We start from the raw sequence: 24,207 nt of genomic DNA on the forward strand, positions 1-24,207 counted from the left end.
CCTACCCTGTCACTCAGAGCAGGCTCATTTCTCCATTTTGAAGACATTATTTGCTGGTAGTTTCCCCAGTCACCTGGAGCATAGTCCAGCTTCCACTTTGCACATTTTCTCCTTTACAAACTGATTTACTGTATGCAATAAGAACTTAACATTAATGGTGTTTCACCATCTGTATTGGTGTAAGTGAAAATTACAGGTGGTATAAGCTCTTTTGAAAATTACCATGATGATTGTTAAGAGCTGCAGTTATCAATGTTTCTAAGGATGTTCAACACTATTTTATGGGTCTTACTAAAAATTACTTTAGTCTGACAAAACTCTATCACTTAATCTGATGTTTACCTCAGCTTTTATGTTTTACTGTAGCAGCTTAGCAGGTGCTAAATTTGGATTTGGGGAGGTGGAGAAAGGAGACAGTAAAAGAGACTGATTTTCTTGAACTACTCCATGCTGTGAAGTTTTGAAATGCAATTGAAGGTGTTGTGCTTGTATTTTCTGCTGTACTGTGAGATACTATCCAAAATTAGCCTTCCTGTCAGTTCCTGAGACATTTTGAGTTCTGGGTGATAGATGAAGATGTGCTAATGCCTGGTATGACAGTGTCCTGGATGTGCCTGGTGCCAGTGATGCTCTTGGGCAGCAGTAGCTCCTTCAGCCAGGAGGCTCTCAAGCATTTGCTGCTTTTTTGGCACCTGGTAACCCTAAACAGCAGGGCCTCATCCTCTGAGAAATGCAGCAGTGAGGAGGGAAAACCATCAAGAGCAGGAACTTTATTATAGAGAGGGAGGGTGACTTCATTGAGATGGAGTGACTGGGAGTGCAGGATCATCAGGATCCAGTGTTAAACCCCCAAATTCTTAAATCTCTAATTGTTTTAGTGTACGTTAACAAAACCCACTGGAAAAGTATGTCATCCTCTCCTAGCAGTGAGCAGTGATCCAGTGCTGGTACCAGCAAAGCTGTTAATTAGTGCATGTGATTGAGTGTGCTCTGGGGAGCGTTCGTGTTTCTGTACTGAATGAGATTTCTGTCTTTGCTATACCTGCTTCTCGAAAAATTGGAACATATTTATTAATTCAGGGAGCAGCAGGAAGAGAAAGCAGTAAATGTCTGACTAAGGTAAATGTTTCCTGACAAGCTGGAGCATTCCTACTTGGTGTTTGTGAATTATATATAATTGTGTGTAGAAATTTCAGAAGAGATGCTCTGTACATTACTCTGATATATATTTTTGCATATTTACTGCAGGAAGAAGTTATGCTTTTACCTTTCTGGAGATTGTAATCCACTCTCCTCTCATTTAATTAGTGAAGTTTGATGAAAAAAAGTGTTATACTTGGCAATTCCCACACCCTGGGTACTCAAATGCCTTCACTCTGGAAGGAGCCTCACCCAGCTGCTATTTATAATCTGATCCTTTTACCCACAATTCACTTCTTAAAGGGGAATTTCTTTTCACTGCAGAAATCTGGTTTTGACCAGTAGTGGGAGTGGGAAAGGGAAGGAGGAGTGTGACTTAGTAAAAGAACTGTTATATTAAAGTAAGCATGTGATACCTAAAAGCTTTATTTTAATTAAGATGCATAATTATCAGAAAGTTTTTGGTGGATTTCTTTTGTTTTGTTTAACATGCAGAGTAAGCATTTTTCAGTAAAATCAGTAAACAGATTATAAGTCTGGTTGATAGTCTTATTTACTAGGAGTTATTCTTTGATTTTTTTTTTATATAATGACAACATTTTTCAGTTTGTCACAGGAAATGAAAAAATGAGAAAGCCTTAAAAGACTTGGTAGGAAGATGTCCTTAGAAATTGGACCAATATAGCTGCTTGCTCATTGAGTGCATTTGGGTAGTATTACCATATTGCTGTAATGTATTTTGATGGATAATTGCAAAATATTGCTTGTAATGTGTTTTTAAGTGTTATTTGAGCCAGCATTGTTTAATTTCTCTATTTCATATAAATAGATTTATAGCTTCTTTTTTGTTGGAGAGGAATGTTTGCTTCTCTGTCATGGTGCATGATTGAGTATGGTGAAAAGAACCTAGAAAAATTATTCTTATGAAGTTACCAGGAATGATGTGAAAAAGAATGAGAAGAATGAAGTTAAATTTTGGTATTAAATACCTGGTGGAAGAAAGTGATAGAAATATTTACCTTGGGTGCAATATTTTCAGGTTGCCGAGAGTAGGGTGAAGGTTTGATTAAAACCTATCACTTTTAGAGAATTGAGGATCTTTTTGAAACCTTAATTCTTTTCTAGATGCTGATTTGTGTGAAAAGCTGAGAATTGGAACTGATGGGTAATCAGAGTTATTAGCAAATGTGTTCTAGGAGTGTGAGATCCCAGTGGTCATGGTCATCCCTTTTTGAAGGTTCATTGTTGAAGAAACAAGAGGCTGCAGTGGGATGTGTTGGTTTTGAGGGACACACAGCATAGCCATGGAAGGTGGTGGGACACAATTTCTAAACTGCTTTGCAGATTCTGGTAAATTTTGGGGGGGGCTAAGCTGTTGTCTGCTATTCTAGGAGTATTAGGAATCTGTTTTTCTGTTTTATAGCAGTGTTTCCTATTCAGTGACATTTGTAAATTGGCACATTATCTGTAGGTTGGAGAAGTCTTTGGTACAAAAGCCTAGTATGAAATTTAACTGAAAAGGAAATTACCTTCTGAAGAATTGTCAGTATGTAATATCTCAGTTAATCCCTTGCCTTTTGGTTTCAACAGGAATGCCCAAGGAAAAGTACGATCCACCTGATCCACGGAGGATGTACACAATTATGTCCTCAGAGGAAGCAGCCAATGGAAAGAAATCACACTGGGCAGAGTTGGAAATAAGTGGTAAGGAACTGAGGCATGGTCCTGAGTTAAGAACTCCCTGCAGGTAGTGTGGGCTTGGCAAATCTGGGGTGCAGTTACCTACCTTGAAAGGAGCCAGCAGAGCACAGGGAAAGCTGGGGACGTGTGTGGGGGGAAGAGCTTGGGCTGGGATAACACAGGGAGCTGTGGGAGGGGTAAAGGTGGGGCAAGTTGGGAAATCCCCATGTGTAGGAAAGTTTTCAAGGTGAGGATATGGATGTGAACTCTTGAAGTGAGTGAGAGCATGAATTAATCTCTCAACAAGAAGAAGGTGAAGTTGGGGTTGATCTGTAGTGGTATGTTCTTACCGCAGGTAATGTAACAACAAGGTATTAGTCCATGAAGCAAAAGTTTTCTGTTTAAAAGCAGTTGTAAATTTTGCTTTGCTCTTAAGAGTAAAAACAAACACCAAAGCCTCCACAATCTGTGCAAGCTTTGAGATATTGTTGTTGGACTCTTGAATCTTTTTTGAAAAGGTCAGAATTCATAGGCATGTATTTCAACTGGTCAGCCAGTCTCTTGATTTATAGAGTAAATCCTGAGTTTGCTACAAAAAGTGTTTTAACAGGAAATTCAAGAAAATATTTTAAGAATTAAAAAAATTTGTGACATTTTAAACTTAGGCTGTAATTTTGTGTAGACACAGAGGTTCTTTAAGCAGCTGCAAAAATTGCCATGTGGGATTTAAAATCGGCTGTAGAGAAATTTGAGAAGAAGAGGAATTTATAGAAGAAGGAGTAAACAAACAGTTCTTCAAATTGTGAAGAATCTTTCCATCCAGTTCACTGAATCTGTGCCTTGCTTCCAGTACCACGTGCCTCCCCATGTGAATAGCATTCTTTGCTGAAGGTTACAGATGCAGAAACCCAGTTAAATGCTGCTTCAGGAATCAGCATTATACATCAGCATTAGGCTTGGAATCCTCTTGGACATCTGCTGCTCTGCATAGGAAGTGCATTAAGTGATGGCTCTTTCCTTTCATGCCTGGTAATCTCACTATAGACTGATTCCCGCCGAGGGAGGTGCTGCAGTGGAGAGCCTGGATCAGGGATGTTGATTGGAAATCCTTTCAGCTGCAAGGCTTTCTATGATCACAGTCACCTGTTTGCATTGGGGGTGGGGGAGAGGTGCTAATTCACTTTTAAAATGCAAAGAACTATCCATTTGTGTTTAAAACCTTTCAAAAGATTTCTTAACGAGCATTAGAGGAGCATCAGTCCCTTAAGAACTGTATGCATTTGCCTTGCAAAATAAAGTGTGCAATGTTTTTTGTTTCATTAGTGTTCACACTGTCCTTTCCTTGCAAAATACTTGGTCACATAAAACAGCAAGCCACAAATGTTTTAACTGATGTCATTTAAATCACGTTTTTTCATGCCAGGCTTTTTTATGCTTTTTGTTACAGCTCACTGGAAATTATACCACTATTAAACATTTTGTTGCCAGGGACTGAGTCCCAGATGCACATGTCTCAGTGTAACCTTCCCTGGGCACTAAATATGAATTCTTATTTTGGAGAAAATAATTTAAGGAAGGGAATTAAAAAGTGTGTGTGTTGGTATAATATTAACCAGACTGTTGTTAACCTTGATGAGTCACAGTGGGCATTTTAAAGTAGTTCCAGCTAACTTTTTGCCTTGGAAAAACTGGTGATGGTACTCCTAATGCTTTTGGTACAGTGAAATGATTTATGTAAATGAAAAAGGATTTCCCCTTGGAGGAAAAAACTCTTGGAGACAAGAAATATTTTGAGACCTTCTGATGATATCTCACATTCTTTGCAGGCAGCAGTGTAAAAATCTTGATTCTGTCACACAAATCCATGTTTCCACACTTCAGTTTATACAAAAAATCATACCTTTTTTAAAATATCTGGCAATAGTTGATACAGCTTTTCGTTGAATGCCAGATGGAAATCCATGTTCTCAACTAAGCATCTTAGTCACCCTAAATATAGTGTTTCTATCTGTTCTTGGCTGGATTAATGCCATAGAGTAAAGATTTTTTGGTTTGAAAGATGTGCAGAAATAAGGGATGAACCAAAGCACCGTCTTTCATCTCAGACATAAACTATAATTGAAAAAAATCTGTTTCTTACACTTCTGTTAATGATAAATTCATGGTCAGCTAGTTAATATGTTTTGTCTTGTATGGAACTAGATAAAGACAGATGTTTAAGCCTTAAATATGGATGGAGAAAAACTACCTCAAGCATCCTTGGCAATATCTTGTATTTTCTCACACAATGACAAATGTTTCATCTGTAGAATTAGGGATTATGGAATTTACATTGAATAAAATAATAATAATAATAATAATAATAATAATAATAATAATAATAATAATAATAATAATAATAATAATAATAATAATAATAATAATAATCAAAACTCCCCCTCAAATTCCCCTGCCCCATACACACTTGAGAAATGTGCTATTATTGCCAAATCTGTGGATTTGACATGTTCTGTTTTCTCTTGTACCTTTCTTCCACAGGGAAAGTGAGAAGCTTAAGTTCATCTTTGTGGACACTGACCCATTTGACAGCTTTGCATCTCAGTGACAATTCCTTATCCCGTATTCCTTCAGACATTGCCAAGCTTCACAATCTGGTATATCTGGACTTGTCCTCTAATAAAATCCGCAGTTTACCAGCAGAGCTCGGAAACATGGTGTCACTCAGGTGTGTAAATCCTAACAGGAGTTAAAATTCTTCTTTTATTATCTTTGCGGCTACAGTTCAAATTTCAGCATAAGTAAAATCCCCTTTTCTCCCTTCTTATCTGCCTCCCTGAATACTTGCTGTGGGCTGTGCAGCTCTAGCAGTACTGGCTTTTGTGTGATCTCCTGTTCTGATGTATGACAGCACAGAATGAGCCTCAGAAGTGCTTGGTTTGATGGCAGTCACCCATTTTATATTTTTCCAAATCAGGTTTCCTATAAGGCATCTCTTTCCGGATTTTTTTACAAGTATTTTATGTGGTGCTTGTTTTAAAGAGTAAGTGAAACACCAAAAAAAAAATTGCTTTTAACTCATAGTAAGGTAGTAAAAAGATCAGATTAAACATTTATAATTGTGTTAACTACAATGTTGTCCTCTTTATTGACATTCAGTAATTATATTTAACAATAGTTCTTGTTCTGTTTATTGTATAACAATTGCAACATCTAGGATCATCTAGTATGTCAGTATCATCTCCTCCCCACCTTTGCTGTGATGTAACTGCATTCCTGTGCAAACTGGGGAGGAGAAAAAAAATGTTGTAATCACAGCTTTTCAAGTTTTTTTTCCCTTCAGTTTTGCAATGCCAAGATGTACAAAGTTAGCCTGGAAGTGAAATGTGAATAATGGTGCCTATTTAGATTGCACTTAAGGCTGCAGCGTTTTACTTTGTAAAAACACTGTTACATAAATATATAAATTATTTATGTAAGAGTAAATATTTACAGGCAACAGTCTTTTGCCCTTGACCCAAAGGAAGAGCCTTATCTTGGGTTTATTAGACAGTTGCCAGTAATTGCCTTCATTGCTTTTAATTTTGAAGATACTTCTGAACAGCTTTCTCAAGTCCAGAAAATGCAGAGTCTGAAAGTAACAAGAATGTTATTAGAAGTAAAGGAATGGTAGAGCAATGGACTGCCAGCACAGCTTTCATGAAATTGGAAGCAAAACAAGTTTGCACATAGAAATATCTGTCATTGCATTTTCCTCCCCTTTAGAAAAGTCTGCTCTGTTGGAGAGGATTAAACTAGCTGATTAAATTGGTGCTAAAAGCTCAAATTCCAGAGCAGTTCAAGCCTCAACCTTGGAGGCTGAGCAAAGGGACCTTGCTTTTTGAAGTATAATTGGCAGCTCTGTTTTGTAGCATGTTGTATAGTTGCTTTCAACTGGAGAGGAGTCTGTTCTAAGCTCTAGTTCTTTGCATTACTATTTCAATTAAAAGCAGTTATTAGTTACAGGTTTCTTCCCTTGTTTATTCAACTCCTTGGATATTGTGAGGTAGCAGCCCTAGATTTACTGGAATAGTCTCAAATTCATCTTTGTACTTAATTAGCCTCCTTTCAGTCTTTTTCTTTTTAAAACATTTTTGTAAATGTAACACTTGTGACATGGAGATAGCTTAGCAGTGCAGAGTCATCAGTAATGTCAAGTCATTATGCATTCTTCCCAACACCACTTCTGATTTATTCTGGCTGATTCTATTAAGCTTCAGCTCTTGAAAGTCCTAAGTTTCTTCTGAGCAGATGAGGGTAAATCTTGTAAATGTGAAATGTGTAGCTAAGGTCTAGGATCACATAAGCTTTCTATTTATGACCCCAACACAGCACTTGAGCCCAAATCTCTAGTTGTGCATGAACCCACTGTGCTCCTCAGTAATTGCAGCTGCTCCATGTTTTTTTTTACATGTTTTTTGTAGTGCAAGTGAAGAAAAGCCCAAAAGCACATCCTATATGTGAGAGCACATTGCAGGTCCCAGCTGGGCCAAGGTTTTGTGTTCCAGCCTGGTGTTGCTGCAGGCTCTTCCCCTGGATTCTGGGAAGTTGTTCAGACTAATGGTAATTCAACCATGGGCATTGCTGATATCCCAAGCCACAGAAATCATTTGTGCTCTCAACACTGAGAGCTGATAACAGCTCCCACACCTGGAGCTCTGGGTTTGGTCTGTACTGTAGAGCTCTCCCAAGACTCCTTTCATCTCCCCTTTTACTGCAAGTAGTTGAAAAAAGAGATGTCAGAGCAGTAGGATTTCTGATCTTTGCAGAAAAAGGAGAGAAAAATAAACAGTGTAACATGTTATCTTGGAAAGCTCAGCTGTAAAACAGATCCTCTTGATATGCTTGAAAGAGCTTGAGTGCACCCCCAGTACATTTGCAGGTGACACAGAGCTGGGTGGAAGGGTTGATCTGCTGGAGGGCAGGAGGGCTCACAGAGGGGTCTGGACAGGCTGGGGCCGTGGGCTCAGTGCTGTGAGTTCACTCAGGGGACGTGCTGGCTCCTGCGCTTGGGTCACCGCCCAGCAGTGCTCCAGTCTGGGGGAGCAGGGTCTGGGATGCTCCCTGGTGGGGGTGTCAGCAGCAGCTGAACACGAGCCAGGTGTGCCCAGGGGGCTGAGAAAGCTGATGGCACCTGGCCTGGATCAGCAATAGTGTGGCAGCAAGACCAGGGCAGTGAGTGTCCCCCTGTGCTGACACTGCAGTCAAATCCTGGGGTCAGTTCTGGGCTGCTTAGGACAAGGAAGACACTGAAACCCTCCAATGCTGTTCTGTAGAAATCAACAAGAGTTAAATTAACTCCTGCTTCCAGGTTTCCTTTTTGTTGCCCAGAAATACTTGTCAAGTCTTTAGATACCAAGTTCTGAACACTTTTGAGCAGCAAGTTTATATTGATTGATTCTATTTCATAGAATCAATCACTGATTAGTGGGGATCCATTTAGGAAAGTGAAAAGTTTATTTTTTCTGCCCAGTTTGTTGGCATATCAGAATTCAGAACATGAATTCTGCTCCTGTCTGTATATTGCTTTTGTGAGTTTCAAAGCACATATTTTGTCTTACCACTGAAATTAGGAACCCAAACCAACAGAAAATTACCACTGCAAATGACTATGGTAATAAAATGACTATGTAATAAATAACTATGGTAATGCCATCACTGTAATCATACTGCTGTGATCTTGGATTTTTTAATTTGATTTCAGGGATGTAATTTCCCTTAATTTCTTAATCACAGCTGACCTGTTTCATGGTCTGGTTTGTCTGAGCTGTTACTGCATCATCACTTGTAGATACTAAAGTGTTTAATTATTGCTAATGTTCACAAAATGTCTGACTGTTTAAGATAAACTCTCCAAACAGATCCTTTCCTCTGTATTTCAACATAATGTGTTTTGTCTGGTGTATGTGTCTGAGTACAGCAGGATTTCCCTAACAATTGCTGTTTAGTCTCTGAATTTTTCAATATTGTGGTTTGCTACTATATTGATTCTCTTCTAGTTCAATTTTTGTACTGCTGCAGATAAACGTTGCTCTGTTTTCAGACCCATATGATTCTTGCTCTGTCTACAGGGAACTACATTTAAATAACAACCTGTTACGAGTTTTACCTTTTGAGCTGGGAAAACTGTTCCAGTTACAGACTTTGGGTCTGAAAGGTACTGCTGTTTTTTTCTTGGTGTCTCTGCTTCTTTAGTGATACTGCTGCTGAGCTGTAATGGCTGTAGTCTGCTAGTTCAGAAAATGTTACTGATTAGCAATCCGGATGTAGCTGCTCCCTCCACATTTGTAAAAACTGTTACTTAGGGATTATTTTAAAAAATAACAGGTTTGATAGAGCAGTGCCCATAGAAAGAGGTTTCCTTTTCTTTTTGCAGACTGTGCAGAAGCTTTCTGTTGCTTACATGGGGGTTGAATGCAATTCTGCTTTAACTAAGAAATAGTCTGTGGTTAACTGTGGTACATCTCCAGCCAGAAAGGGAACATCCTTTGTACAGCTGCAGGGTTCTGTGCTGTTGGTGCAAGCAGCAATTTAAGGCTTTTCCTTTCTCCCCTCTCTCCTCTGAACTTTATGGAGTCTAGCTATAAAATTGCTGACCTTGGGGAATTTTGAGTCCCAAAATCAGAAGCACTGGGAGATATAGTACCTCTATACACTTTTAAGTTTCAAAAGTCTGTTTATCTCCCCCTTAAAACTGGGCACTTGCAGTGTGTGTTGTCCATGACAACTTCTGCAATCTGCTTATGTTTGGCAGATGGCAGAGTCTCTGCTGAGGTCTGACTGTCAGATCAGCTGCTGGGGGATGTTTCACACTGAGCAGAGGTGGCTCCTGTGTTTGTGCTCATCAGCTCTGCCTGTTGTACCACAAGTTCTTCCCTGCTCTTAGTCCAAGCACCACCTTTGGGATGCTCAGTCCCACAGCAGAATCAGCAGGGAATGTTGTTAAACTTCACTAGGGCTGTCCACACATCCAGAGTTTTGTGGGACTGAAGACCTGAGATCTGTAATCCTGAAGTAGTTCATAGTAGATCTTGTCTCCAAGATGTCAGCTTTCAACACTGATATGCAAGTCTGCAATAGTTCTGTGTATTTTATTCAATATTCCTGTGAATTGGTTTGTAGGAAACCCACTTACACAGGATATTCTGAACCTGTATCAGGAACCAGATGGGACACGACGGCTACTGAACTATTTGCTTGATAATTTGGCAGGTACTGCAAAAAGAAGTAAGTGATCATTCTTCAAACATTTCTTTCTGCTGTGTTAAATAAATGTGATTATCACTTGTATCTCTATTTTAAAATGTTCCCATAGTTTCGACAGAACAGCCACCTCCAAGATCCTGGATTATGTTGCAAGAACCAGACCGTACAAGACCAACAGGTACTGTTACACTTCAAGATTTCTCATTTCTTCTATTTTGCTTTTAATAAAAGCTGTTGATCTTTACTGGAAAAGAAATTAATGCTTAAATTAACCAGTCATCTCTGCAGTGCTGACCAGCCAGCTGAAGTCATTCTATCCCAGTTGGAACACCTGTTCCAGATTTACCCATCTTTCACTCTAAAGTAATTTATTTTTAATTAACGTCCCCCTCACAGGAATTGAAACTGTTGGCCACAATTAGTTAAATGGTGGAATTATAACAGGCCTAATTTAACATTCGTTGAAGAATAAAAAAATTGAAGCATTTGAGCATGATTTCCAAAAAATGCACATTTAAGTAGCCAGGGTATCATCCTTGATTCAGCATTTTTCTTGCTGTTGGGATTCAGGTCATGTTTAATTCTTTGCCTTTTTTTTTTCCCTGCATAAATTGTTTAAAACACAGTTTTTTCTATTTAGCTGCACACCAGAAATCTTAGTGTATTTCTCAATTATTGCAGTGTCTTCTCTTTCAGGACTGATAATTCTCCCATTATTAAGGTGATTGCTTCAAAAATTATGATGTTAATGCAGTGTCTGTTTTGCTGTCACCTATTTATTGGTTTTCAAAATGCTAGACTTTGACCCCAATCAGACCAAGATTCTTCAGTTCTCTATATCTTCAGTGACATTGTTTCTTTTTTCTACATTTGAGAGGAGCTTCCAAGTATCTCATTGTTGTACTACAAATTCTTTAAGTGCTTTTTAAAAACAAACCAACCTATAAAACCCAACAAAACAACCCCCCAAATCCATGCTGCTGGATTACCTGTCAAATTGCCCCAACCTGTCTCATTATTGCTCCTGTTTTAAATTAATACAGAGAGGAGATATGTCTTGTCCTATGCCTGAATGCCTTTTTGAATTGGAAATATTTGAGGGGCAAATTTGCCTGCACTTTTTCTTTGTGTGAAAGGATCCTCACCCTGCTATGGATCTGTCACAGTTTGTGGTGGCAATAATTAAGGTAGATTTTAAAGACACTAATTGTAGACTTGCAGACCTTTGTGTAGCTGGCAGATACAAGTGTTCAAATACTCTTACTTTGTTTTGGGTTTTTCACAGTACAGCACCACTTAGCATAAAACACATTTTTCTGCTTTTCACTGTGTTAACCATATAAAGGGGGGGTGTTTGTTTCCTAATTAAATGCTAGAAGACAGCTGCCATAAGTCCAAACATGTAATTTGTCTCCCTAGAAGAACTAACAATTTTTTTAGCACTGATACACATGCTGTGTTTTGGTTGAAACAAATGAAGCGTGAATTGATAAATTTGCAGAAGACAAAAGTCAAGAACACAATTGTATTTTTTTTTTTTTTTAATCTATCAGTGTGTAAGTAAAATTATTGTTCTGCAGCCTTGTTCTCTGTCATGTGTTACAACGTCCTCTGTGACAAATATGCCACCCGGCAGCTGTATGGCTATTGTCCATCCTGGGCCTTGAACTGGGAATACAGAAAAAAAGCCATTATGCAGGAAATACTGAGCTGCAATGCTGACATCATAAGTCTGCAGGTAAAAAAAATACACCATTCTTTCTTTTCCTTTTCTATTCCCATGTACTGGTTTCTTCACATTAAGTGTATTTTTAGTAAATGGTCTGTTTTCAAAACCTTCTGCAAACAAAAGAAAAAGAAGTGGTGTTTAGAACATTGTTTGTTGCTTGACATCAAAAGAAGGCTCTCAGCCCCCACAGTTGGAATGGGAACCAGCAGCCCCTGATCAAAGCAGCGTTGGTGGGGGTGGCTTTGTGCCTGTGTGTGTATGTGGGGCTGTAATTGACACATTTTCAAGTAAGAGGCTTGAGATAATCATAACTCCAGGGATTACAGAAATTCATTTATATTTTCTTAAAATAAGGATATTGCTCTTGAATTTGCATTCTCTCATGTACTTAATTTTTAGATTTTTTTTCCCCTTAAATCTAATTTGAAAGTGATTTACACTTCTGAAGAGTCTAAATAATATCTGTCTTCTATATTTTGCTAATAGTACGTTCATGCTGTGCTGCCTTAACTTTACAGGAGGTTGAAACGGAGCAGTACTACAGTTTTTTCCTGGTAGAATTGAAAGAACGTGGCTATAATGGATTCTTCAGTCCAAAATCTAGAGCTAGGACAATGTCAGAACAGGAAAGAAAACATGTTGATGGTTGTGCAATATTTTTCAAAACAGAAAAGTAAGTGATGTGGTTTGCTAAGCCTTCTGTTGTCTCTTGCTCTTTTACATAATTTTTCAGGTGGGTCTTACAAGTCACAGTTGGGCTTTAACTGTCGTTTTGTAGCCAGGCAGGGTTTTGATAAAAAACATTCCTACCCCTGGAAAGACTGGTTTATATGACAGAGATCATTCTGTGTGGGACTAGCAATAAAAATTTAACCTTGAAATATTGAGTTGAATGACATTTCATTCTGTTTGAGCAGTGCTGGTTGGGAGTTCACTGAATTATCCTTCACTTGTTGAGTGTAATAATAGAAAATGAAGGAAATAATGAAAAAATGAAGCAGATTTTTTTGCCTTTTGTGGTTTTGAGTAAAGGAATTTGTAATCCCCCAAATTGCAGAAATAAGGCCTCAGATGACATTGACTTTTTGATACATTAGCCTTTGGTAAGGCAAACAACAAGGGATCGCTGCACATTTCTGTAAAAAATCCTAATCATTTAAGAGCTGCAGCATTTACTGGTTGTGTCATATTGCGCTGTACAGCTTTGGATGTGTTGGTAATTATGTCCTTTCCTGCTTCCATTCCTCTGTATCCATAAGTAAATGTAGGTGCCAGGTTTGCAACCTAGTGGCTTGGAAAATTATCTACTCCCTCTCTGTCAAATCTGCATATTTGAACTAGGAACAAATGCAGAGTTAGAAACAAGCATGACTTTTCTAAAATACCTGTCTCACTTTGAACAAAATATTTTAATTGTAACCAAGATACTATAAACTACATGAAAATTGCTGTGAAAACTGTATCACTTGATTTCAATTTAGGATTTAATGAAATTATGTGAGTGACTGAGATTTTAACGTCATAAATGTGTTTGAGCTTTAATTAAAAGAACTACTGATAACATTTCCAACTGTATCTGGCTGCTGAAAACAATTACATATGATGTTTTTCTTTCAGATTTACTTTGGTCCAAAAGCATACTGTTGAGTTCAATCAACTAGCAATGGCAAACTCAGAAGGTTCAGAGGCTATGCTGAACAGAGTTATGACAAAAGATAACATTGGAGTTGCTGTTCTGTTAGAACTGCGAAAGGAATTGATAGAAATGTCATGTAAGTCCCATTTCATTTATTTTCTAAATAGATGTTATGTTGTAAATAAAAAAAATTTACTGTTGTTATAATAAACAAGAGAAGCTAGGTTCTGCGCATGAATTTGGCTTTGCAGTTTGTAAGTTCAGACAAATTTATTTCCAAAAAGAATTTTGGGGAAAAGTCATATTGCTTAAATAATGAGGGGGGTTTTTTCCCCGCTTGTATTTTTAAGGAAAAAAAAGATATAAAAACTTGGGTGATTTTGTTGTTTGGGTTTTTTTTCTTAAAACTGTGTACAAGTATGGAAGAATCAGATGGTGTTAGTTGTGTGTTTCTGGATCATGTATCTCCATCGTTTTTACTTATTTTCTTTGCTGTCATGCCTAAATAAACTTTGTTCTGCCCTGTCATTCTTAATTTAGGAAATGTAAATTGGCTTTATAAGTATCACAGTGGGAACCTACTCAACCTGTGTTATATTTATCCAAATGATATTTTATTAATTCAGATTGTAGCAAACAAGCCTTTTAAGAAACACTTCCAGCAAGAGAGGTAACTTAGAATGTGGATAACTTAGAATTCAGAACTTGCTGCCGAATAAGATATGAACAGAGCCTGTTTGCTATCATAGCCTGAGGAAAGCTGCTGTAGTTTTTTAGAAAAACATTATTTGCTTGTAATTAGGATTATCCATGACTTATGTTAATTTTCAGTGAATACAAAAGCATTACATGTAGGAAGATAATCTGTTAATGGTCTTGAATGTGAAATATCATTCCTAATGCCTTCTATCAACTAAAACACTTGTTAAATGTAAGAGGAGTTATCTGACCCTCTTCATTCAAATGGTTTTAACCCTCTTGAACTCGTACTAGTATTTTATTTTTTTGTCCCCTTAAACATTTTGTTTAAATTTTTATAATAGTATTTAATGTCACTGACTGATTTTAAATGAATAACTGATTTTAAATTTTAGCTGGAAAGCCACATCTTGGGATGGAAAAGCAGCTAGTTCTTGTAGCTAATGCACATATGCATTGGGACCCAGATTATTCTGATGTGAAGCTGGTTCAGACTATGATGTTCCTGTCCGAGGTAAAGAACATTATTGATAAAGCTTCTCGTAGTCTCAAGCCTGGTGTTTCGGGAGAGCTTGGAACCATTCCACTTGTACTGTGTGCAGATCTCAATTCTCTACCAGACTCTGGTAAGAGTTCTATTTCTTATTCTTTAGACTGTTAAAAGTGTGTAGCAATTGTAAATTTTTCTGTTTGGAGAATGCTTTGTTTGATAATATCATTGTTTGATAATATAAGCTCTAAGGGAAGGGAAGGAGGAGAGGGAACTGTTTCATTTGTGGATGATCTTACTGCTTGTGCTGTAGTAAGTTGTATCTGATCTTTCAGAAGCATTTCCACTGTGATTTTGTTCCCTGGTTGTTCCTGTATTTTAAAATAACTTCCAAAAATAACTGGAAGCATGAGTGTGTTGCTGATAATTCTGTTTCCTTAATTTTAAGTGTGAAAAGATTTACCTTTAAATTTGCTACCATACAATAATTTTCTGTCATGTTTTAGAACTTCTAAAAAAAATTCAATACATCCCCTTCAGAGGGGGCCTTTCCAGAGCTCTTTATTAGCATGGGACTTTGATTCCTGACTGGATGGCAACTTTATAAAGTGCAAGGAAAGAACACATTCAGTGGCTGCCACCTTGCTTGCTCAGGTACCCAGCTGAAGTGCTGTTCTCAGGAGCCATCCTCCATCTCCATTCCTGGTCCCCTTCCTTCTGGCTCCATCTTGGCAACCCTTATCATCTCTTAGGGTTTTAAGGAGCAGTTATTGCTCAGCAGTAATGGAAATGGGATTCTTTTTGATCCAAGGGAGATCAGTATCACTAGTTGTGATTGCAATGACCAGTTCATGTGTCTGGTTGTCTTCAAAACAACTTTACTGCTTCTTTTACCTTCCAAAACTTTTAACACAGATGTTCTGAAATTGAGGCACAACCACTGTTTTCTGTGACACAAATCTAATCAATTTGGCTTTGCAGCCTCTTTAAAGTTAACTTCTTTTGAAGCAGTGTTTCAGAAGTTGGCTTTTTTGCAACACTTCAGCTGAAGAACATTAAACAGCAGGACCTGAGCATAAAAACAAGAAGAGGCAGCCAATAACTAGCATTGATAGAATTTTACTTCTGATTTTTTTTGATCTTCCCATTCTATGCCTTATTAATCTTCTCTTTTTTCCTAACCAAAGTGTGTCACTTTGTTCTAGGTGATATTTGCTCTTGATACACATTGCCCTACAGTATTTTAAAAGAACTGCTGTTGATTGTACTGTGTATTGTTAAGGTTTTGGGTACATAAAGCCTAAAGTTGCATGTCTGACTTTAAGTGCCTACACTTATTTGTTGAATGTTTGTTAATACCTTCTTGTTTATAATGTGTCTCCTCACAGGTGTTGTTGAGTACTTGAGCACTGGTGGAGTGGAAACAAACCACAAAGATTTTAAGGAACTGAGATACAATGAAAGTCTTACCAACTTCAGCTGTAATGGAAAAAATGGGACAACAAATGGAAGAATTACACATGGTTTCAAGTTGAAGAGTGCCTATGAGAATGGTCTAATGCCTTATACAAATTACACATTTGACTTCAAGGTAAGGACTTGCTTATATTTTGGAAAGGTTTTCCATTTTCAAGTGTAACTAATGTGATTTGCTCTATGAAGTTGTTATATAAGCTAATCTGTGTAGCTAAGTTCACCAAGTTTCTACTTAAAACATAGCAAACTAGAATGTCTAGCACTTCAGTCTCCTAGAAACCATCTTATTCTTTTTAATAACTTGCAACAGCTTTGTAAGAGTTGGGGTGCTCTTAACCTTCCCTGTAAACAGAAGGAGTTTGTGTTTTGATACTCCAAGCTAAATGACAGGGGCACTTAAGCTGTCAAGTGCAAGGAAATAATCCATGTTGCTTCTGGAAAAGTCTGAGCTCTCTGTTGGGAAAACAGAGATTGTTTTTTTTTCTCTTAAAAATCAGTGAAATGTGATTTGAAGCTCTCTAGGAGGTTGGAAATTGAAACCCACAAAAGCATAGCAGAAGTGATAAAGGGTGGCCTTTTCTTTTGTTTTTCTAATCTATATTGAGCATCCCACTGGATATAGGAAGAAGAAATCTCCTAAATTGTGATGTGCTATAAAGAAGGAGTGGGATATTTCATTACTTGTAACACTGAGCTCACCTTTTGTTTGGAATAATGACTTGAGACAAGAATAAATACTGACAATAATCTTTTTTTTCCCCTCTTGTTTTAGGGTATTATTGATTACATCTTCTACTCTAAACCTCAGCTAAACATACTTGGCATTCTTGGACCTTTGGATCATCATTGGTTAATAGAGAACAATATAAGTGGTTGTCCACATCCACTCATCCCTTCTGACCACTTCTCACTTTTTGCACAACTGGAGCTTTTGCTGCCTTTCCTGCCTCCTGTAAATGGAATCCATCTCCCTGGCAGGAGGTAGTCAAATACATTTTAGAGGGCAACCTCAATCTAACTTGTACAATTGTAAAATCTGAATATAGAGGAGTGAGGTATGGCCAACAGGGATTTTTTTTCTTAATAATCTTAATCTTAAATCTAATTATTTGCTAAAGACATAGTAAAAGCCAGGTGCTATCAACAGACACAATTCTGAGCCCAATATACTTTGTATACTGTTCCACAGCGATTGGTGCATTTGCACCTTTCTTTAATACATTACAATTAACCTTCCTGTTTCTTTTCTCCAACGTGACATTTTCATGCCTTGAAATAGGGAATTGTTATACAGTATATTCTCTTTGCACAGTTATCTGTAGCACTACTTTTTTGAGGCCAGTAGGAACATCCACAGAACATTCTCCGTACTTCACTCCCTCCTTTTTCAGACTTGTTTGTAAAATATAGAATTTGAATTTAGCCTTTATTGATTGTATATGAACAACAGAAAACCTGATTTATGAGATTTTGTACTTTAAAAAAAAAAGAAAAATCAGATTTGGAAAATGATTGTATTGTAAACTAAGGCTAAATTTTTATCTGTTTTCATGTGTTATAAAGGCCAGCGTGTAAAAGAGGTTGTCACAGGTTTTCTCTGCTAATGATTTGCACTGTTAGGGTTTCGTTAGCCCTTTTATACTACTTTTTATGTTCAATTGAGAACGTGGCTTTCAAAATCCAAACCTGTAAAATATTAATATCTTACAGAGATAACGAAATACATTCTATTTCTGATAAAAAAAAAGAAAGAGGCATAGAGTTCTCACAGAACAGATAAGCTGAGCAGTGAATATAAGTAGACCTGTATGGATTGAAAGTTATTGCTGATGTGTACACAGTCAGACATTTTTTTCATCTCTAACTTTTGAAGTAAAATCTAGGATACTTGTGTACAGCTTCTTCATTTCTGTTTTAAATATTTGTCCTATCTCCACTGTGCCTGCTTAAATTTGTTCTCAACTAGCACTGCCTGTGCATGCAGAGAGATCCTGTGCATCCTCTTTTATTTTTTTAAATAATGTTAACACTTGTGAAAATTTTATGAAGATACTTTTGTATAAGCTGTGGCATCTTTTTTCCTTTGTGAAGCATTGAATATCACACTTTGGAACATGTTCAGGTTATGGGTACACAGTTTCTAGCTTCTAATGCCCATGCACTGCTTCTTTCAGTGTCATTGCACAGTGCTGTTTTTCCCACTAAGAACTACTATCATGTGGATTCTCTTTCATTTGTGTGTTCCTCAGTTTCTGAAAGTATAATTCCTTGAAGATAAAACCTAGCCCTACATTTTCTATTAATGAAGCAGTGTAAAATAAATGCATCTTCAATACAGGTCCCAAAGACAATTCTTCAGATCATATTTTAAAGTGACCAAGTCTTATTTTAAAGTGTCAAGCAAGACCGAAGTTATAGTGTACCCTCAGTGCCATTTGTGTCATGAAGCCAAGTATATAACAGCTTACAAATTTAACTTGTCTATTTGTATCCTAAAAGGGAGAATTCATCATCTCCTTAAACTAATACAACTTGAATAATAAATGTAAAAAAAAAAATTAATAATGGAGATAGAGCTTGGTCTTAAACAGCTTTTGTTTCAGCTGCGGGCAGGGAAGCAAAAGGACACTGAGCATTAAGAGAAAACTTTCTAAATAGTGTGAATTTTTTATATATAAGAGAATTGATTGGTAATAATGATTCAAAATTTTATTGAAAAGTATCAGCACACAAGTGTGCTCAAACCGTTCTGTTTTAAGCTCAAAGAAAAATTGCAAACAGTTCGGATGTGTAAAATGTACATTTTAAAATTTCAATACGAGAAATTTTGATCTTGAATCCTTGTCTGGGACCTGATCTCTTGGGGTTATCTTGTTTTGGTTTTAGTTGTAAAAACACCAAACATGTCCAGTTTATAATCAGTACATTGAAATGCTGGTAGTATTGCTGTAGTAGATTTAATGCGTAGTGTTATTTTTTTTCTGTTTGTTTTTTGGGGTTTTTTTGTAAAGTGTGAATAAAAGGTGTTTTACTCATGTTTCCTTAATGATGTCTTGGTAATGTACATCATGACAATTTCCAGTAATGATGAGCCAATTTAGCTTGTCAGACTAAGCAAACTATTTTTGTTTTCTGATATCTGGATTGTGTAAGGAGTCCAGAAAGCTTTACAGAAGGGGAAGGGAAGCACTTACTCATTTTGTATTTTTTTAGAGGGGGATAATTTACTTTAATAGATGCTGGAGCTTGAGTGCACTTGTTAGATTCTAAAGGTTTGAGCTTTATCCAGTATGTGTTCTCCTCTATTGCTTAGTCTTAAAAAACTATTTGAATTTATGACAGCATGTGAAAATATGGCCCCTTGTGCTTTTGGAGACACAACTGTTCCTGCTTAGTCACCTTATGGTCTAAGGGTCCATTTGAATAACCATTTCCTCCAGCTTTTATAGTAGTCTATCAGGTCCTGATTGAAAACCCTCTGAATCCATTGAAGACACTCCTTTGACTTCACTGGGTTTTAACTGGACAGCAGCTGTGACTCGGGGGCTGAAGGAAGGAAGGAGAAATGTTTTGAAAATAGGGAAAGACCAGATGGCACCAAAACAGAGCTGATATAAACTTTGTCAAACAATCTCTCAAAGCAAATACATTCTTGTGTCAAACAAATCTAACTCAAAAGTCTCAGTTTCCAGCTATAACATAGAATAAGGCAATAAACCGTGTCTTCACAAAATCAAGATGTTTGCTTCATAGTTTTTAACATGAAATGGTTATTTGCAATATTTTTATTCGAGGTGGTTTTGGGTGTTGCCATAATGTACCTTCAGTGTTCTTGTTGTAAAAGCACATACAGCAAAAGTCACAGAATATCCTTGGGGTTGAAAGGATTTATTTAGGTAAGACCAGGCTTTTTTCCACTTAAAATACACTCTGCCATATCTTGTCTAGTTTTATTTACATTTACCAAGAGTTCTGGGTGTCAAAGTGTAAACTGAACTACACCCTTAACTAAAACAATTGTTTAGAGTACAAGACTAATACCACGAGTTACATAACACAAGTAGGGGGGAAAGAGCATATAAATTGGTGTGTGTTGTAATTATTTTGTCCTTTTAGCAGCTTTAAATTAAAGATAAATTTGGCTAGCATTGGACTGAACCAATTTTTAGAACATTGTATGCATCTTTGATGTAACTTCAGCAAATCTTTCAAGGTTGTGTTATTTTTTTATAGCAGGCTTACAAAATAGCTTATGCTTTGCTTTTTCAACCATGCAAAACCTGCATGAAAGACTAAATAATTGCAACACCATTGTGGGGGAGGGGGAAAAAGAAAACTAATTACACTGTAAAACTTTGAAAAGTTCAGTTAACCGCTTCAGTAGCAAAGCCTTTCTCATCCAGCCGGACACAGTATTTTTTAGTATGTTAACTGCTATTCTTTTCTTTTGGTTGCATAAATTTGTAACACTTAAGTGTCTTGGTATGTTTAAGTAGTGTCTAAAATAGAATATCTTAGTCTTTATTCACAGTACTTCTGTATAATGTGTAATGCACTGGACTAACTCTTGTTTACCATTCATGTAACAAAAACCAGCACATTATCTGCACTAAGCTCAAAGAATGTTGCATTTGTCTATAGGCAGCTCTTCAATAAGATAAATGGGAAACTGAATATGGTCTGATGGTAAACAAGGGCTTTTACTGTTCTCTTCAGTGGAACTTTCTTCTTGGTCAAATTTTAACTAGTTAGTATTATATTTATATACAGGGTCTTCTTTTTCTTTACCAATGTATTTTCCTACTCATAGCTGACCAATAAATCCAGTATCTGTTTCAAACCTTCTTGAAGTCTAATTCATATTTTAACTTGATTTGTAAAGGTCTTCCTCAAGAGTTACAGCCAAAGTGAGTGAAGTGTGTGAAGGGTATAATGGAAGCATAAGGAACTTGTTAATCCCACAGACCTTGCTGTGCTTCCTGATGTGCACACCAGAAATCTGCTCTGGTCACTTGGGGTTTGGATTGCAAAGTGAAGGCATGATCAGAACTGCCTCCAGAGCTTGTCATGAGCCCTGTCCAAACCTACTCAGGGCTCAGCTCCTTGTGTTCATAGCTGGCCACCCTCTGACCCTCCAGGTCAGTCTGTAGGATCAGCTGTGCAGTGGAGGTTTTGTCTCAGTCCTGTAGACCCCGCTCCTTCCTTCCTTCACTGCTCCAGAAGCACAAACACTTGGGGTCTGACAGCAGGAAGGGATTCAAATACTCAATTTACTGTGGGAGGGAAATAAAGTGAAGACTTCTTCAGCTTATTTTTCAGGAATGAGTTGCAGCAAACTCTTGTCCTTGGTTTATTTTCCTACCCTGTTGTTTCTCTGCGGGTGCTGCTGTCTCAGTGTCTGGTGCAGCCTCACCACATTTGGTGTGATGTTCCCATCACTGCCAGCAGGACACATCAGACACCTGAGCACATTTGTGTGTGTGGAGCACTGAAGCACCCAATACCTCTCCTGGCCCCACTGCCCTCCTCAGAGCCCCTGTTCTGTGTTTGGTGCTGAAATAAATGATGTAGTTCAGTGTTCCAATAAATACCACAGGCCCCACAATGTTCAGCTTGTTTGTAGGTTTAAAATGTGCTCTGTTGAAGCAGCTGTAAGTCCCCAGCAGTGTAATGGGTCCCTTGCAGACCTAGCTATGATTTCTCTTTGGTTTTGTGTCTTGGGTGAGATGTTAATTCCCAACACATTTGCGGGATTGCCACTAGATGGTGTGGGAAACACAGACTTGAGCTGCACACAGCCTGAACCTGCTTCAGTGCATGCACAAAGTGTGCCTTGTAGAGTTATTCTGAAGAATATTTATGGGAATTCAGGCCCAGGGATGAACCTTTTCTAGTGGCAGCAGCTGGTTTGGTAACTTCCATGCCAATTAATACTGGTTTTGTAAATCAGCTGTCATGACGGGAATGAAAGGGACCTACTTGGTCCTTGGTGACAAAATTATTCAGTAGGAGCTTCCCTTGTTGCATTAGTCAATCTATTTAAGGTTATGCTTTCAGATGAGCACAGTTGTTACATGGTTCCAGACTGGAGTTTACAAGCTCCTAAACCGAATGTGCAAACCTGACATGTAAGTATGGGGAGAGCTGTTGGTAGGGAAAGTGCCAACACTAACAGAGAGGCCAGGGTCCTTGTCAGAGAATGTGGGGAGAAACCAGCACCTCTCCCTCAAAGGCAAAGGACTGAGCTGAGCCTGTGTCCTGTCATCAGCCAGGGCAAAGAAATCTTATCTTTGCTTAACTTGGAGTAAAATAACTGGAGCTATTTTAATAGAATTGACTACACAATCTCTTCTGATCAGACCCTGGTTTTTGGTCCTTCATACCCCATATCCACTGTCTCTTCATTGATGGAAAAAAGTTAGATTTGGGCTTTCTAGGGTGAGAAGCTCCCAAATCAAAGCAGTTAACAGTGTGGCTTGTTTTTCCTACTGGCACTGGTGAGGCAGAGGAACCTTAAAAGCTGTGGAATTGAGCCCAAAGAGAAAAAGGTAAGTGGAAAGGACAAGACTCAGCCAGGTACATGAAGTGACCTCTTGGGAGAAGCCATACTTCACTAAAGGTGAGTGTTCTGGTTCTTTTCTTGCTTTCCATCCTCCTTTCCTAACCCAAAGGCAGTAATGGTTTACTCTCTATATGTTCCCTTACTCTGTATAGAAGGCAGTAAATCTAATTAAGCTATTTATAGGGATCTTTGGTACAGTTGAATATTTTCTTATTCCAAAATAAGCCTAGTGTTCTCACAGTTTATCAGTTTTTAAAAGATAAGAAGGAACATTTGGGTGACATCTTCCTAGTGTATCAGTGGACAGCACTGATTTATTTCAAAATGCTAGATATTTATTGTAAAAAAAGCACACACTACATAAAATAAAAACATACATACCCTCCTTCTGGGTTTTAGTGACCACAGAGATTTAAGTAACACAGAGGTCACTTGATGAGTGACCTCTTTAATATAGTTTTTTTCTTTATATAGCTTTTTTTTTTTTTTCTTTAATATAGTTTTAAGTTTTCTCTGCCATTTTCTGGTCTCTGGGAACATGCCAGGCTCCAGTGGTTTGTGAGAGTGCTTCATGGTGATGGGGTGCTGGGAACCAAGTCCTTGCCATGCTTGTGCACTCACCTGTGTCATGGGGTGTGTGTGCTGCCAGCCATGGAGCAGCTGCTGCAGGCTCAGAAGGATGAATTACAGGTTATTGAGCAAGGGAAACCAATGGAGATGGTGAATATTTGCCTAACTCTGAAAACTGAGCTTGAGGGGAACCTCATCCCACTCCAGAGCTCTCTGGAAGGAGGCTGCAGCCCATGGGGGTTGGTCTCTTCTGCAGCAGCACGAGAGGAAATGGTCTGTCAGGAAAAGTTTACACTGGATTTTAGATTTCTCTAGAAATTTATTCATGGAAAGGGTAGTTAAGCATTGGAACAGGCTACCCAGAGAAGTGATGAAGTGGCCATTCCTGGAGGGATTTAAAGGATGTTTGGCTGTGGCCCCTGGGGACAAGGTGGGCTTGGCAGTGCTGGGTTAATGGCTGCCCAGGTTTCCAGTGAATAATAACAGCAACACCAGCAAAACTCCACAGGCACTGCCCAGGGAGACAAGATCAAATCAAACATGCTTCTTTTCCTTTAACTGCTCTTTGATTTTCAGTTTCTACTTCAAGAATTTATGCTTTTTCATGTCCTTTGCAGTGTTTAAGTTGGAGTAGGAGGCAGCTGAAGGTTTTCAGTGCCTTGGCTGTTCTCTGTGAGGCTGCGCCCTGTGTAAGTGGGGGCTGTGCCTGCTAATGCTTGCAGGTAGTAAGCTAGGAGTATTTCTGGTGTAAATTGAGGTGGTAGACTACAGGAAGGATTGAGATTACCCTGTGTAACGTTTTCTCCCCCAAGTGGAATTATTTATCCACAGATCAGTGAGGGAGGAGGAAGATGAACAAAAGGTAGGAATTTGGGTCTTGTCCCAAAATAGCCAACAGGAAATTTTCCATTGACTCCACTGGGCTTTCACAGGGAAAACACAGTCAGGAGCAGAGAAAATGAAGTTGCCCATGTGCATGTGGA

At 38.1% G+C, this 24,207-nt stretch overlaps 1 protein-coding gene across 2 annotated transcripts in view; it reads left to right on the plus strand.

Annotated features, from left to right (window-relative positions):
* Positions 1-20,932, plus strand: part of CNOT6 (CCR4-NOT transcription complex subunit 6) — a 31,821-nt gene extending 10,889 nt beyond the window's left edge. Inside the window, exons 2-12 of one of the 2 annotated variants that reach the window (XM_063168775.1) lie at positions 2,731-2,844; positions 5,359-5,545; positions 8,928-9,013; positions 9,979-10,083; positions 10,172-10,240; positions 11,643-11,800; positions 12,310-12,464; positions 13,409-13,563; positions 14,522-14,752; positions 16,005-16,207; positions 16,865-20,932. In XM_063168775.1, the coding sequence (XP_063024845.1) occupies positions 2,733-2,844; positions 5,359-5,545; positions 8,928-9,013; positions 9,979-10,083; positions 10,172-10,240; positions 11,643-11,800; positions 12,310-12,464; positions 13,409-13,563; positions 14,522-14,752; positions 16,005-16,207; positions 16,865-17,077 (1,674 nt within the window). In that variant the 5' untranslated portion in view covers positions 2,731-2,732 and the 3' untranslated portion in view covers positions 17,078-20,932. The remainder of the gene's footprint in view (positions 1-2,730; positions 2,845-5,358; positions 5,546-8,927; positions 9,014-9,978; positions 10,084-10,171; positions 10,241-11,642; positions 11,801-12,309; positions 12,465-13,408; positions 13,564-14,521; positions 14,753-16,004; positions 16,208-16,864) is intronic. The other variant, XM_063168777.1, reaches the window with a different exon arrangement.
* The last annotated feature ends 3,275 nt before the right edge of the window (positions 20,933-24,207 follow it).

This window comes from Melospiza melodia, chromosome 14 (genome assembly GCF_035770615.1).
Source record: "Melospiza melodia melodia isolate bMelMel2 chromosome 14, bMelMel2.pri, whole genome shotgun sequence".
Lineage (NCBI taxonomy): Eukaryota > Metazoa > Chordata > Aves > Passeriformes > Passerellidae > Melospiza > Melospiza melodia.